The sequence below is a fragment of the Carex rostrata genome, chromosome 27, assembly GCF_964058835.1.
Source record: "Carex rostrata chromosome 27, lpCarRost1.2, whole genome shotgun sequence".
NCBI lineage: Eukaryota > Viridiplantae > Streptophyta > Magnoliopsida > Poales > Cyperaceae > Carex > Carex rostrata.
Window position 1 is genome coordinate 4,091,307 of NC_135944.1, and position 14,890 is coordinate 4,106,196.

A 14,890-nucleotide genomic window follows, 5' to 3' on the forward strand; every position below is an offset into this window, starting at 1 on the left:
ACCCTCACTCTCTGCCTGCTTTTTGGTTACCATGATCTTATCCTTCTTGTTTTCCTTCTCTATGGACTTCTTTCTTAGACCACCTTCTTGGCTTAAAGGAAGCTTCTCCTCAATTTTTAGCCCCTTGATATTACGGATCGTTACCTCCATATTACTTGTGCTCTTTTACGTCCGAATGTTTATATGTGGGTGAAGGTCGCTTCGATAGATAAATGGATGATATATTGATATATCCAACTTTACTGTGACCTCTATTTATATAGCAAGGGCAGCCACTCTGTCCAATAGTCAACCTCATCAGAAAAATATTAATTCTGGAGTAGAACTAGGGTGTTTTTAAGTACACTAAATCGCTTGGTGAACTCAAGTTTAAAACCTATCAAATCGGCTTCAAATGATAAAACCAAACTATTGAAACCCGCCTACCTTACGAGTGATGCGTCTACATGTGAAAATTTTAAACATTCAAATTAATTTAGTATAAAATCAAGTGGTAGTCAAATTAGAAGGTTAATAAATTAATTTTAATGCATTTATTTTTTGAGCAGTATTTGACCACTTGACTCTATGCAAAATTATTTTTAAAAAAATTATATGTAGACACATCACTCGTAATTCTGATGTAAAATTATATACAAAATTAATTTCAACAGTTCGAATTAGTTATTTGAAACCGATTTGACGGCTTTTAGGCTTGAGTTCAGCAAGTGACTTGGTGAACTTAAGAACACCCTAGTTAATTCTACTCTTAATTCTGATGTATAAGTAGGCTTTGTCAAACCAATTTGCACAAGAAATTGATAGTTTGTGCCAACAACCAAATTGGCCGCCTCTTTTATCAATATTTTGACATTGTAAAAAGGAAAAAAAAACAACTATAGTTTGTGCCAACTGCCAATTACAAAATGTGCCCCTTTTTTTTTAATATATGACATTTTCGTTGGACGTTAACTGAAATGGACTCGATGTGCCTTGTAGTTCAATAATAATTTGTAAAGATGTACATAAAACATTTTTAGTGGAATATATTAAATCTTTTGGTTTGGATAACTAATTCATAAATTAATAATGCAACAAGCATTTTATAGGTTTAAGTAAAACTACGGAAAACTATAAAGGATAGAATATTCTCCAAAGCTGTCTGATAATTTAGTAAGATGAAATCATAGGTTTAAGCAAATTATTTATTATTACATAAAAAAAATTAAAAAAAAAAGATTACTGGACGTACTGCTTTGGATTTGTACAGTGAATGTAATCTTGTCCTCGGATCTATGCTGATGCAAAAGGGCATAGATCTAGATGAGACCAACTGAGTTGATTGGAAAGAGAGATCTTCCAATTGGTCGTACTTGTTCTGTTACATGGACTGTTTCTATGTCCCTTGAATAAAGTTTTCACATTAAACTGTAATTTTATAATATTATGATACAAAGAAATAATCAGAGCTATAAAAGTAAGATAATAATAGGTTAAAACTAACCTGCTCATAAATGAGAAAATAGAAAAATCATATACATAATTTTGTCAAAATAGAAAAGAGAAAAATCCTAATATTAAGACGCAGGGAGAAATAAGAGTGAGCTGACCTCAACAATCAAAGAGAGGGATGCAGAGATGATAACAAAGTATGTTTTTTAATCTTGATTTTTCTCTGGTTTAAGCTGGCAGCGGCTTCTCTATCTCTATGTCTCTCTCTCTCTCTCTTGAAGTACTTGGCTAAGCTGCCAAGCTCTCTCTCTCTCTTTTCAAAAAACTTGGTAGTGGGCCTAGTGGCTGCCTAAAGAACTCTCTTTCTCTCCCTTTCTTTGTCTTAAAAAAATGAAGTTGGAAGAGGAATCTCTGTGTTTTTTAATAAGATTACGTACTATATCTAACTTCCGACGACATAATTTGATCCAATAGAAGGCCCGCTAATTGCTCCATTTATTTACAATTACCGAAAAAGACCCATACAATTATAATGAATAAAGCAAAGCAGAAAAGCCTAAGAGCATCTACATCCGTGAAACTCTTGGAGTTTCTAAATAACTATTAACTAATTTTTAGAAATTTTGTCTCTGAAAGTTTCTAAATTCTCACATCCCTGAAACTAAAATTAGAGTTTCTTAATTGCCACATCAGCAAATAAATTACAAGAGAGAAAAATTTCAGAAAATTATTTGGCCACATCAGAGTTTATAAACGGTTTATTATTAAGAAACTTTGGAGCAAAGTTGCTAAATAAGAAACTCATCTGCATCTCTGAAACTGGTTTAGAAACTGCCACATCAGATTAGAAACTCCAAGAGTTTCAGGGATGTAGATACTCTAAGGCCCATCGATCAAGTCTATACGACCTGGATTGAATTAATAGAGGTGTTTTTTTTTATTATTACTGCTATTATAGACTATTACTGTGATATGTGAATAATATAGCATATTTCAACTACTACTAACAATGGTCGAGTTATTATTTAAACAGTAAAATGTCAAGATAACATACTAATTTTACTAAGTTGTACTTCTGTATTTATTTAATAAAATTCAGAATCGAATTTTATTTAATTTTTGTAATCATAAACCAATAGGTAACTTCTTTTAAAAGAAGTGATTTTCATTAACAACCGTTTTTCGTTTCTTTTGCGTGGAAACCGTATCAATATTAATTATACAGAGGAGCAACGTGCTATGGGTAGTTTAATGGCATGCCATGTTATCGCTTCAAAATTTATTGGAGATGTTTCAAACAGCTAATTCAAACCATTAAAATCGATCTAGTTTACAAGTGATATGCTTACATACAAGGTTTATAAATTTTTAATTCATTTAGCACAAGATCAAGCTGTCAAAAAATGAAGATTATTTATAAGTTAATTTTAATGCATTCATTTTTCGTCATTTTTTATCGCTTGACTTTGTATTAAATGAATTCAAAATTTTACATATTTAGCATGTAAACGCATTACTCGTAAAGTAAATTGGTTTTTACAATTTGAATTTGTTATTTAATACATACCAGATAGATTTTTTAAATCATATCACAACATGCCACTTAACTATCCATAGCATATCACCTAATTCTAGAATATCAATTATAGAATGAGTAGGGGCAATAACTCCACTAATTTGCGTTTGGATCTGTTAGGCTACTAATTACTCCACTAATTTAAGGCCTAGTCTTTTGTTTTAAAGGCCCATAATATTGGGTCTTGATACAAGTTAGTGCTTCAAAGCCTTATTTTTTGAATGAAAAAATGCAATTACTCAAAAGATATGTTTGCCGGTCATTCTCATTAATGAAAGCAATTAATTATAATATTTTCTCTAACTTTTTGCCGAAAAATGTAGTGAAATTAATTGTAGATATTTTTTATTTTTTTTTTCAATTTTTTTCTCACACATCAAAAGGGCTTTGTACTTGTAATTGTAAGGTACTAACTTGTACTAAGAGAACAATTTCATGCACGTCTCTAGGTAAGTTTACAATAATTAATAAGTTCCACATAATTGTGCCCCAAAAACTTCTTGTGTGGGTCATATGTACAAGAACGACATAGAAGTTTTTCTAATTAATTTTATTGTTTAAATTGAAATAAGTAAAACAAAACCAAATGATTTGGAGGAGGTTTTGGGACACTAATGATATCACCTCTTGTTGATATTTTATTCTGGTGATCCTTGTGATTATGCTAATTGTTCTAATTATTATAATTCTTCAAGTTATGCTAATTCAACGGACTCTTTGGATTCTTCAGATTCTTCGGATTCTTCTGATTCTTCTGATTCTGTTGGTTTTTGTGTAAAGAACATTGTATTCTTAATTTCTTCTTGAATATTCTTCTTCTCATTGAGCTCTGAAAAGATCAGCTCACCAACTAGCTGTTTCCTAAACAAGTCAATCTCATTCTGCCAAGTTGAATACATCATTTATATAAGTACATTGAACAATAAATTTATTTCTTTTATACAAATTGCAAGATAAACCATTATTAAGAATAATAGCACACCTGTGTGAACTCAGTAGCAAGCTTTGATCCATCCCATAATTGCATGTACTTGAGTGCAAATAGACCACAAGAACATCTAAAACACCAATAGGGAAACACAATCAAATGAAATAATTTCAACAGATATCAAATGAAAAATAATGTAATATATCATACCCGTCTTTTTGTTGTGGTAAATTCGAAATAACAGATATAGGCCAATCATTGATCTTTGGTCGCCATGCTTGTGAAGTACCTTGAGGGTCAAGTGCAGCATCAATACACAATTGGATTCCTAATAACTAAATAGAAAAATGCAAATATATATGATAAACATTATATCGTATAATAGAATATGCAAGCAATCCTTATTTGAGAAAAGATGTACCAGCTTTTGAATTGTTTCTTTATGAGGATCGTCCCTTGTGTTCAAGGAATTCAATATCTGGAATTCCTTCTTAAAAGCATTTAAAACCCCAACAAACCAATGGTTTTGTTCATGGATTGGCAAGAACACCTACAAATTTTATATGGTTGTGAGTTCCAACAAGTAAGAAGTGAAAGTTGTAAGGACAGCTCATATACTAATGAAAATTACCAGGTCATTTTTAAGGAAACCGTTGCCCTTCTCAACGATGTTAGACAAAGTGCGTTCACAAAGTTCCTCTCTTTTTTCCATTGGCAATGCCCATAACAGCAATAGCTGACTATCGAATGTGCTAAGTCTTAGGATTTTACCTGATGTACTTTCTTGATTGTTCATTATACCAATATAGCAGTTGATAACCTGCGAAATGTATCCATTTGTAGTTAGAGTCAACTGATGATTGAAACTGAGAGAGTGAACAATCAAATGTTTGCAAAATATTGGCTTAGCAGCACATATTGTCACCATTTGGAATGAATGTCGATTAAACATTCAAGTATACAACTATCCATGAATGAATTTATGCTTAATTTGCTTCAACTGGTCCAGAATTATGGAATTGGTAAATGTGAAAACATAAATCAAGGAAATGGAAAACAGGTAACAGGGTGGATACACCCGCATGTGCAATATTTGATTATCCCGGCATATTCTATACCGCACATCATTAATGAGAAAAATTAGAACTGTTATTGCTAAGAAATTTTGGAACTGGACCCCACCAAGCACTGCTGAGATTGGAATTTAAATTTCTCATTGTACATAACACAAACGTACATCATCAGGAATCCATCTGTTAACTTCATCATCTTCAATTGACTTGATGAGACACTGCATCTTCTCAGCAGTCAATCTGGTATCACCAATAGCTACTATTTCTTCTGACATCCTTCCCTTCAAACCATGCTTAAGAAAACTTAAGGACCTGATGTGACAGTCATTTGCTGCCTCTTTTTGCACGCATATTCCTTGTTTTAATTCATCAGAAAAAAAAGGACAATAATCAACTAAACTGGATGAATAGCTATGGCATTAACAAAAAGTTTGTGTTGTTAAATAATCAACTAATCTGGATCAAATGTGGAAACCACACAATTCATGTTTCCATCGTAGGAACCCAACTATAGACCAAATTTTATTTTCAAACATCCATTATTGGTATGTATACTACTGGCCCAGACTTAACAAATAGAGACAGAGAATTGTTCCAACCAAAATAAGAAAAAGCTATGAATCTAAATGGTAAACAGATCCTTCCGCAATTTTTATACATAGGAAAATAAAAAATAAATCTTTCTCAAAAAAAAAATATATATATTAAAAATAGGAAATGTCGTGTGGGAATTTGAAAAATGGGAAGGCAGTAGGGAGCTATAGCGTCCCTACGGGACGCCATGGCACATTCAAGACTGTGAAAAAGAAAAAATTTCGTAAGCGGGATACTATGGGGCAACCCAATCCAAGAAATGGAATTGAAAAAAAAAAAAAAAAAAAAGTGGGACACCATGAGACAATTCAATCCAAAAACTGTTTCTTTTTCTCATTTCCAGAGTTGAGGACTTGTTTCCTGGGTTGGATTGTTTCATGGCGTCCCACATTTTTTTTCCCTTTGTTGGATTGTCCCATGACGTCCTACTTTCGAAATTTATTTTTTTATTTTTTTCACAGGGTTGAGATGTGTCATGGCGTCCTGCAGGTACACCATGGCCCATTACTGCCTTCCTATTTTTAAAATTGTCATGCAACTGTTCTTGTTTTTTATTTTTTTTATTTTTTTTGGGTTTTCCTATGAATAAAAATTCCGGCAGATCCTTTTATTCTCATTTGGGTTGGAACAGATCTTTATTTCATAAAGATGATAATAGTTATCGAAAATAACCATCTTTTCTAAAATGGTAAGTATATAGTTATGCTCTATCTGCACGTTAAAAGTAAATGAATGATTTTAAAGTAACATTATACAAGCACAACAGGATGAAGGTTGCTTACCATTACTGCTTGCAGCTGACATCCAATTGTAAGAGCACACCAAAGCTTCCAATGTCCTTGGACCCAATTTATTCCCAAGTTTTCTGAACCTAAAAAATTTATTGTATCCCGTAATGAAATCAGTGGAAAAAGCCCACTCGAAGGGTAGTGAAGAAACAGGGATAGCAAGAATATCACGTGCCATTCTTGAAAGAAGGGGATAATTTGATTGGTTACTCTTCCACCATGCCAAAACATCAAAAATACCATCTCTGACCTCCACGTGGTCTTCCTGCAAGTATCTATCAAGTTCTAGCATTCCCGGACGATGTTCAATTTCAAACTTAATGCAAAGATCCCCAATACATTTTTTAATTTCCTCTATGTTAGATATGTTAGATATGTGTTCTAAGTAGCAACGGTCCAAGTAGGTCGACTTGAATTGAGGATCCAATAGAGAGGCAACTAGAAGTATACTATTGCAATCTTTCAAATAACTATCTGAAATTTTCTTCAGACACTCTAAGAATTTTCCTTTATCGATAACATTATTTGTATTGAAATCAACTTGTGACAGCACATCATGGATTTCAAAAACAATTTTCAAAAACAAGTTCGACGTGGGATATTGAGAGGAAGATAGAATAATAATTGCTTCATAAATTGGTTTCAGAAGTTTGATAGCACTTTCCACTTTATTCCAATTTCTAAATAAAGGGAACTTCTTATTATAACCTTTATATGCAACAAAAACATCTTTGTATGCAAGTGCATCAGATAACATGTTCAATGTAGAGTCCCACCTTCTCTCATCATCAAGTTGAAGAGATGATTTTGGGGATTTAATTTTAAGGTTAATGGCAATTTGATTAATAGTATCCATCCCGTTAGGAGCTCTAGCAAAGAATTTTATCATCTTCCTAATAGATCCAAATACTTGATGCAGTTCATTCAATATATATCTCAATAGTTCACCGAAGAACCCCTGCACATTGCAATCCAACTTAATTGCCCCAACACCATAACTAATCCAATTTATAATTTTCTCATGATTCTCATTACTAAATTTTTCAGTTGTAACTGCAAGTACCTTTTTAGGAAGCTCCAAACTGTCTATGCATCTTTGTACTTGTGCAATTATCTCCGGAGATGTCCGATAGCTTATGACCTTTATACCAATTATTCTTCTAACCAAATTAAAGTCCTTATCAATAAAGTGTGCTGTAACACAGACATACTGAGTGACTGTGTAGACACTAAAGGAAACTCTTTCTAGGTGGGCTGAATTTACAAAGGTGTTTTCATGGAGATATTTAAACCTTCCTCTTTCTATTTGATATAAACCTAGGCACTTTGACCTAATAGTAGCCAGATCAACCGGAGTGTACAATGGCTGAAGGTTTTTTGCCCATTCTATGAAACAAGTACTCTGTACAAAATCGAATGGAAGTTCACTTGAGATTACCAGCTTAGCAAGCAACTCTAGGCATTTTATCTGATCATATACACAACTGTTACTTTTATTCGAGTGTTCAGGGAAAGCTTGATCGACATGCCTCTTCTCAATGTTTTCTATGCCAACCACGTCAGACTTACCTGCTTCACATCACAAATAATATATAAATATTTTTTAGTGTTCAATTTTGTTTATTTCAAATTATCTAAAAAGAACTCTATTTATTCCAAGTTATGTTCCAGGAAAAACCAATGTATACAAAGTGCATAAGAATGATAGTATTCATTATTTTTTATTATATTTGTATTCATTCTTCTCTTATTATCAATGCCAACTATTATTTCTACTTAAAAAATCTTTGTGCTGGTAAAGTAAAAGTGCAATAGAAAACAATAATTTTCTGATAACAGAACTGAAAAGGCATATTAGTATATTACTCAGTATATGAAGCCGTAGTAAATTAATATAATTCTTTTAACATCAGAATATGGAAATTGACTTCGACCAGACTACTAGATATTTGAAAAATTCAATAACAAAACTCAGGAAACTGTAAACAAGCTCAAAATTTTAAGATATGGGAAAAACAAAGTGCTATTTATCAACTCTCTAAAAGGAACTATCTAAAAGAAAACTGGATTGTGGAGGGATATCTCATTTTGTCTACCATTCATGTAGGGAAGGAGAAACTATATGAGCCAAAATTAGCTGCAGTAAACTTTATAGGCTAGCAGGTGTCAAAAAAACAAGTACACAATACTATAAAGAACTTATTAATTGAAACTATAATTTGGATCTGCAAATTTTGTAGATAAATAATAACAGGTAAATTGAGTAAACATCATATCAACATCTATATATAAAAAATAAAAATAAAAAGCAGATTACTTAGTAGACAAAGCGCTAGTAAATGAATTTAATTTTTCTTAACAACAGAATATGGAAATTTAGTTTGCGCGGACAACTAAAAGGTCAACCAAATCAACAAAAAAACCTCAAGAAACTGTAATGGGTAAACAGGCTCAAAATTACAACGGAATATGAAATTTGCTGAGGGATATTTCATTTTATCAACTATTCATTAAGGAAAAAAAGAACATAATGCAAGTACGCAATTCTACAAAAACACTTATTAATAGAAGCAACAATTTGGGCCTGAAAATTTTGTAGATATATAATCACAAGAAAATCAAGTAAAAAAAGGGTATATATATGGATGCCATACCAGCATTACAGCCAGATCTCAACCAATTGTTGCAGCAAATCAAGACCTTGGACATCCCTATATCGACTGTAGAATCCAAAATCTCTTCAATAATTTCTTTCACAGGTTCTGTGTCTGAAGTAAGTGAGCAACAAATGGGAATAGCAAGAATATCACATGCCATCCTAGAAAGAATCGGGTATTCTGATTTATTATCCTTCCACCACACCAACACATCAAAATTCTCATCCCCCTCGTCCACCGAACTTCCTTCCCAATAATTATTAATTTCTGTTATCTCTGTGCCCTCAGTTTGATAATGTTCATTGCACAATCTGCATAAGAATTTTTTTTAAAAATGTTCGTTGTCACCAAATTTTTTAAAGTAGCTTTCCAGTAATTTGAACTTAAATCGTGGATCCAACAAGAAAGCAATCAACACTATTTTATCACAATTAATCAAATAATCATCCAGTAAATTAATATTATCTTTCGTACTACCAGATAAAACAGTAGACTTTGATAGGATATCACTGATTTCAAAAACAAATTTTAGAAGTAAATTTGATGTTGGAAAATCAGGGGAAGAGAGCTTCACAACCACATCATTTATTTTATTTAGAAGGGCAACAACTTTCTCCACTTTGCTCCATCGTACTTTCATGTCCCCAAGTGTGCAAAGAACACTTTTATAGGTACAAGCATCATTTAAAATATTGAGATTAGTATCCAGTTCTTTATTGTTATCAAGCAGAAATTCAAATTTAGGATCAAGAGTATGTTCTGCTGCAATTTGTTTGAAATAGCACATTTTTTCTGAATTTTCATTCAAGTCCTTCATCATTGTTTTAATACAATTTATGTCTGGTCCAAGTTCAATGTAACAGATATCAAAAGCTATTGAACGAAAATCATACATAATGCACGTCACGTCCAATTTTTGATTGAAAAACAGTTCTTCCCTTTCAATGTAATATTTTCTAGTGCATGCAAAAACTTTTTCACCAAGTCCCCAATCCTTCAGGATTCTCCGATCATAATAATATCCCATTTCTTCATTGTACTCCACAAACCCAATTATTATTTTGATCAATTTGAAATCATTGTCGATAAGATGTGCTGAAACACATAAATATTTACTCTGGTCTTTTGGATTATCGCACTGCACCACACTAAGGCTGACTTTAGAAGTTAGCGTGGTGATTTTCTCTTTCAACTGGGCTTTCTCATTTTTATAAAAGGTGAGACACTCTTCCTCAACAGCCCTCCGAGTTACATGGCTATACAATGGTTGAAGGAAGCTTGCAAACTCTTCTAGAAAAGGATTCTCCACATGTTCCAACATGCTTTTGTTATCAATTACCATTTTCACAAAAAGCTCTTGGTTTTTTTTCGGATCATATTTCAAATGATTCTCTTGGGATCCAGAAGGTTCTGTGTTTATTTGTTGGACATGTCCCAAATGGTTCTCTCCAAAATTATTCTCTTGGGATCCAGAAGGTTCTGTGTCTATTTGTTGGGGATATCCTAATTGGTTTTCTCTGTTTCCAGAAGCTTCTTTGTTTGTTTGTTGGACATATCCCAAATTGTTCTCCCCTAAATTATTCTCTTGGGATCCAGAAGGTTCTGTGTTTGTTGGTTGGACATATCCCAAAGGGTTCTCTCTGTTTTGAGAAGAGTAGGATGGTGGAGTAGTTCTTGCATCCTTCTTTGGGGGCTCAGTACCAAGGCAACATTCGAGATGTCGCCGAAGATGAGACGTTCCGTGTTTCTTGGCATTGCAACTTAGGAGGCTTTTACAATTGTTACATTTTGCCTTTTTATTTCCATCAGGCAGTTCTACCTCAGTAAAACCATCCCAGACAGGAGACCTTTTCTTTGACGGTCTCTCTTGAACCTTTTCTTTTCCTTTGTTCAACATACTATCAGAAATCTTATTTTGCACGATGTTTGAAATGATAATGGAATTGCAACCTGTTCCATAAGTTATGAATCAAAATATGTAGTAGCTACTTATAGTGAACAAATCACATTTGATTTAATAATTAATATAGCTATACACTACACTAATTTGTATGTAGAGAACATTGGAAAGCACCATATCTTTCTTGATCACTAGATCTAAGTTTCTTTACTACAATTCATATCACGGAATCAAATTATCAGTATAAACTAGCAAAAAAAAAACACAAAAAAAACAAAAAAAACAAAAAAAAACAAAAACAAAAAAAACAAAAAAAACAAAAAAAACAAAAAAAAACAAAAAAAAAAAATTAATGGAACGTACCGCTTTGGATTTGTACTCTGTGAATGTTATCTGATCCTCGGATCTAGATTATAGCAGCAGAGTTGATTGGAGAAAAAGATCTTCTTGGTTGTTCTGTAACCATTAAAAAGAAAAGGAGATAAGCATCTTAACTCTTATTAGAAAAAAAAAAAATGTAAACTAGATATTTTAAAAAGAGAGGAATAATAAAAGGGTACAGATGGTAAGACTAAATTAGAAAGAAAGAAAGAAAGATAAAAACAAAACAAAAAAAACAAAAAACAAAAAACAAAAAAACAAAAAACAAAAAAATAAAAAAAATAAAAAAAACAAAAAAAAAAGAACTACCATACCTCCTAAAACTAACAACTTACCCTTTCATATTAATATTCTTTTTCTGTATTTCTAAGTAAGCAAATTAGTGACTCATTTCATCATAGACAGTGAAACTTGAACAAGCACTTTTGCCAATTGGGATTTCACATACACAGTTTACAAAATTATGAGAAAACAATCAGATCCAGGCGAAGGCTCAAAAGTCAACACTTAGTTTTGACAAAAACAGAAAGAAAGAAAAAATCCTAATCAAATTTAAGAGTGAGTTGACATCACAACTGTAATCAAAGGAGAGGCGATCCACAAAGGAGTAGTAGAGACGGTCAACGCGAGTCTCCGCCATCATCGATGTATATACATATTGTGTTACTACGGCCTCTCTCTCACACACATTGTGTTAGTAATCTATCTCTCTCTCTCACACACACACTCTCTCTCTCCAAAAGCTTGGCAACGGCTGCCCCGCTCTCTCTCTCTCTCTCTTTCTTTCAAAAAGCTTGACAGAGCCTCTGGTTGCCAAGAGTTTCTCTTTCTCTCTTCTTTTTTTGAAGCCTACCCTTTGTCTTCTCTCTCTTTTGACCTTTGAAAAGGGAGGGAGGCAGGAATTGTCCAAATTGTGTTTTTTAATCTCAATCTCTCCATCTCTATCTCTTAAGCTAAGCAGCGGCTGCTCTCTATTTTGAAAAAGGGGAGTGCTATTCTACACGCAACAATTCTAATAATGAGCGCTCAGAGAATTTTATTTTACTTAATTCCAATTTTACCCTCCAACACTCTCTTTCTTCAATTAACGCTTCAATTAACACAGAAAATAAAAAGTTCCCCTTCTCTTCTTGACCTCCTGCTCAAATTCATATCTTCCAAAATACAATTAACAATTTAGACCATTCAACAGATTACCTCCTCTCCACTCTCTCCCACCCATCTCCTCTCTCATCGTTGCTGAGACTATACTGCACAGTTGGTCCCAATTGCAATTTTTTTTTATTTGTCCAAATCGCCTCTGGTACCAGCCAGGTCATCTAACACCTGGTACTGAGCCGATACTGGAAACTTTGATATCCATTCATCATTTTTGGGTTTTAGTTAGTGCTTCAGTTTCATACAAGTGTCAGAGTTTAATTTGGGGATAACACATAAGTTCAAGCCAAGAAATCCATTAAATTGATCTCATGTTACAGGTACAATTGTGATGATATACTTGTTAGGTATATTATTTAACAACGTACAGAGTAAATAATTGGAAATTTTAAATACCAAATTTCAGAAATTGAAAGTGTTAGGAACCTGATATCCACCCTAAAATTGGTGCATATGCACTCAATTCCTCCTTGAAAATGTAGGAAAAATAAATTATTCACAAGTAAAAGAAATGTGATTAACTATGTGGTCCCAGACTTTGCCTATCAGTTGTAATTAAAATAATCACATTGAAATCCACTCAAAACAAGATAAATTAACAGCTTATTTATTGGATATATAGAACCTTATTTGAGAAAAGATGGATAATTTAGCTCGAATAGTTGAGGCGACAGCTAAAGAATCCACTCAAAAGAGCGCTACATTGGAGAAAGCATCGACAAGGTGAAGTTTTCATCTGATTAGAACTGGATGGGCCAAAACGAGATCATTGTAAGATATGTCATTTATATCCTAGGAACTTATTGTTTTTTTCCTTCAGATATATGCTAGTCTAAACTACAGTTTTGTTCTCTGGTCTTGGTACTTTTCAATGTCAACTCAAAAGGATATATTGAATAAAGAATGATGTCTTCTTCATTTTACCAGCGCAGTCAAATTCAGAGAGCCAAATCAAGTACAGACACAAAATGAACTAACAACAATAGACAATTTATTTATTAAATATTCAAGGCTAGCTGGACAAACTTAACATACTATATTCAATCCATAAAAAATATTAATTACTAATGATATTGAAAATTTGATAGATAAGGGCTAAGTTTGCTTTTATAATCATGTACTATTGTACTACTATATTTAGTGCCCAGTAAATATAATGACATTTTGCCGTCACCGAGTTCTTGGCATAGATTGTCTCTGATCTTACAGACAATGAAATCCTTAAAATGGATGTTTTATTGGTAATATTTTTGGTACTAAATCAAAATGCTATGTTCTGGCTTTTCAGATATACACAGGGAGTATTCTCTCTGCGAACTGATGTCCTATCAACTGACTTTTATAAGATGGCTTCTAAAACACTAACATAAGCCGGTTACAACCACTACGAGATCAACAGCTATGCCGAGGATGCGTACCAGTGCAAGCACAATTTGACATACTTGCAGAACAAATCCTTTTATGCATACCAGCCGGTTACTTGCTGCATACTTGTATCAGATGCTGCTACAAATAGAGGCTTGAAGAAGTCCAATGAAGCATATTAAAACCACGAACTATATGTATTCTAAATTGTGTAGTGCTTTGATACTTGGATGTATAAAGGGACAATGTACAAGGGTAAAAGAGGAAACACAAGATTATGTATAAAGGGATGTAGAAAGGCAGTAGCTTAGATACTTCGATGTACAATGAGATAGTACACAGTGCTAAAAGAAAATATACAAGATTTTTGTATTGTAAATAGAGGATATAGTTTTAGGTTATAAATTACTTCTTAATTTGATTTATTTCCATTTGTGGATGAAGAATTGAATATCAGATTGATCAATCAAAAAGAAAGAAACTGCAATGTGCAAATTGAGCATTTTCATTTTTGGAATGAGTCAATCGGGGAGAGAGAGAATCAGCATTAATTGAAGAAAGAGAGCGTAGGGAGGGTAAAACAGGGAAAATTTGTCTGAGCGCTCGTTATTAGAATTGTTGCGTGTAGAATAGCACTCCCCTTTGAAAAAACATGACAGCAAGCCCCTCTTTCTCTTTTCAAAAAGGGAAAATTTCATGTATAATCCTTGAAACGTCAATATTAAATATGTTTCCTTTTTTAATTTATAATATCATATTTACTTTTATAAATTTAAAAAACTTACTAGTTTACTCAATTTGTTGTCTTTTGTATTAAAACTCATTTTATATTTATAAAATACTCATTTCATCCTTTATTAAAAGAATTAAAATATGTATTTGTACAAGTAAAATATTCAGTCATTAAATGGTAGAGCAAATAATTTGTTTGTCTACTTGCATTTTGTGACATATACACAATAGCATGCAAGCATATATTTTTATTTGTGTTACAACTCACAATTGAGAAAATAATCATTTTTCTCACAATCTGTAACTG

At 32.7% G+C, this 14,890-nt stretch overlaps 1 protein-coding gene across 1 annotated transcript; it reads right to left on the reverse strand.

The window, feature by feature from the left end:
- Positions 1–3,421: 3,421 nt before the first annotated feature.
- LOC144544988 (uncharacterized) lies at positions 3,422–11,022 on the reverse strand. Its single transcript, XM_078293544.1, has 9 exons — positions 9,977–11,022; positions 9,045–9,358; positions 6,385–7,959; positions 5,173–5,363; positions 4,567–4,755; positions 4,357–4,485; positions 4,146–4,270; positions 3,990–4,065; positions 3,422–3,888 (listed from the first exon to the last, which is right to left on the reverse strand). The coding sequence occupies exons 1-9, from the start codon at positions 10,942–10,944 to the stop codon at positions 3,703–3,705; spliced, it is 3,753 nt and encodes a 1,250-aa protein (XP_078149670.1). The 5' UTR covers positions 10,945–11,022; the 3' UTR covers positions 3,422–3,702.
- Positions 11,023–14,890: the final 3,868 nt, after the last annotated feature.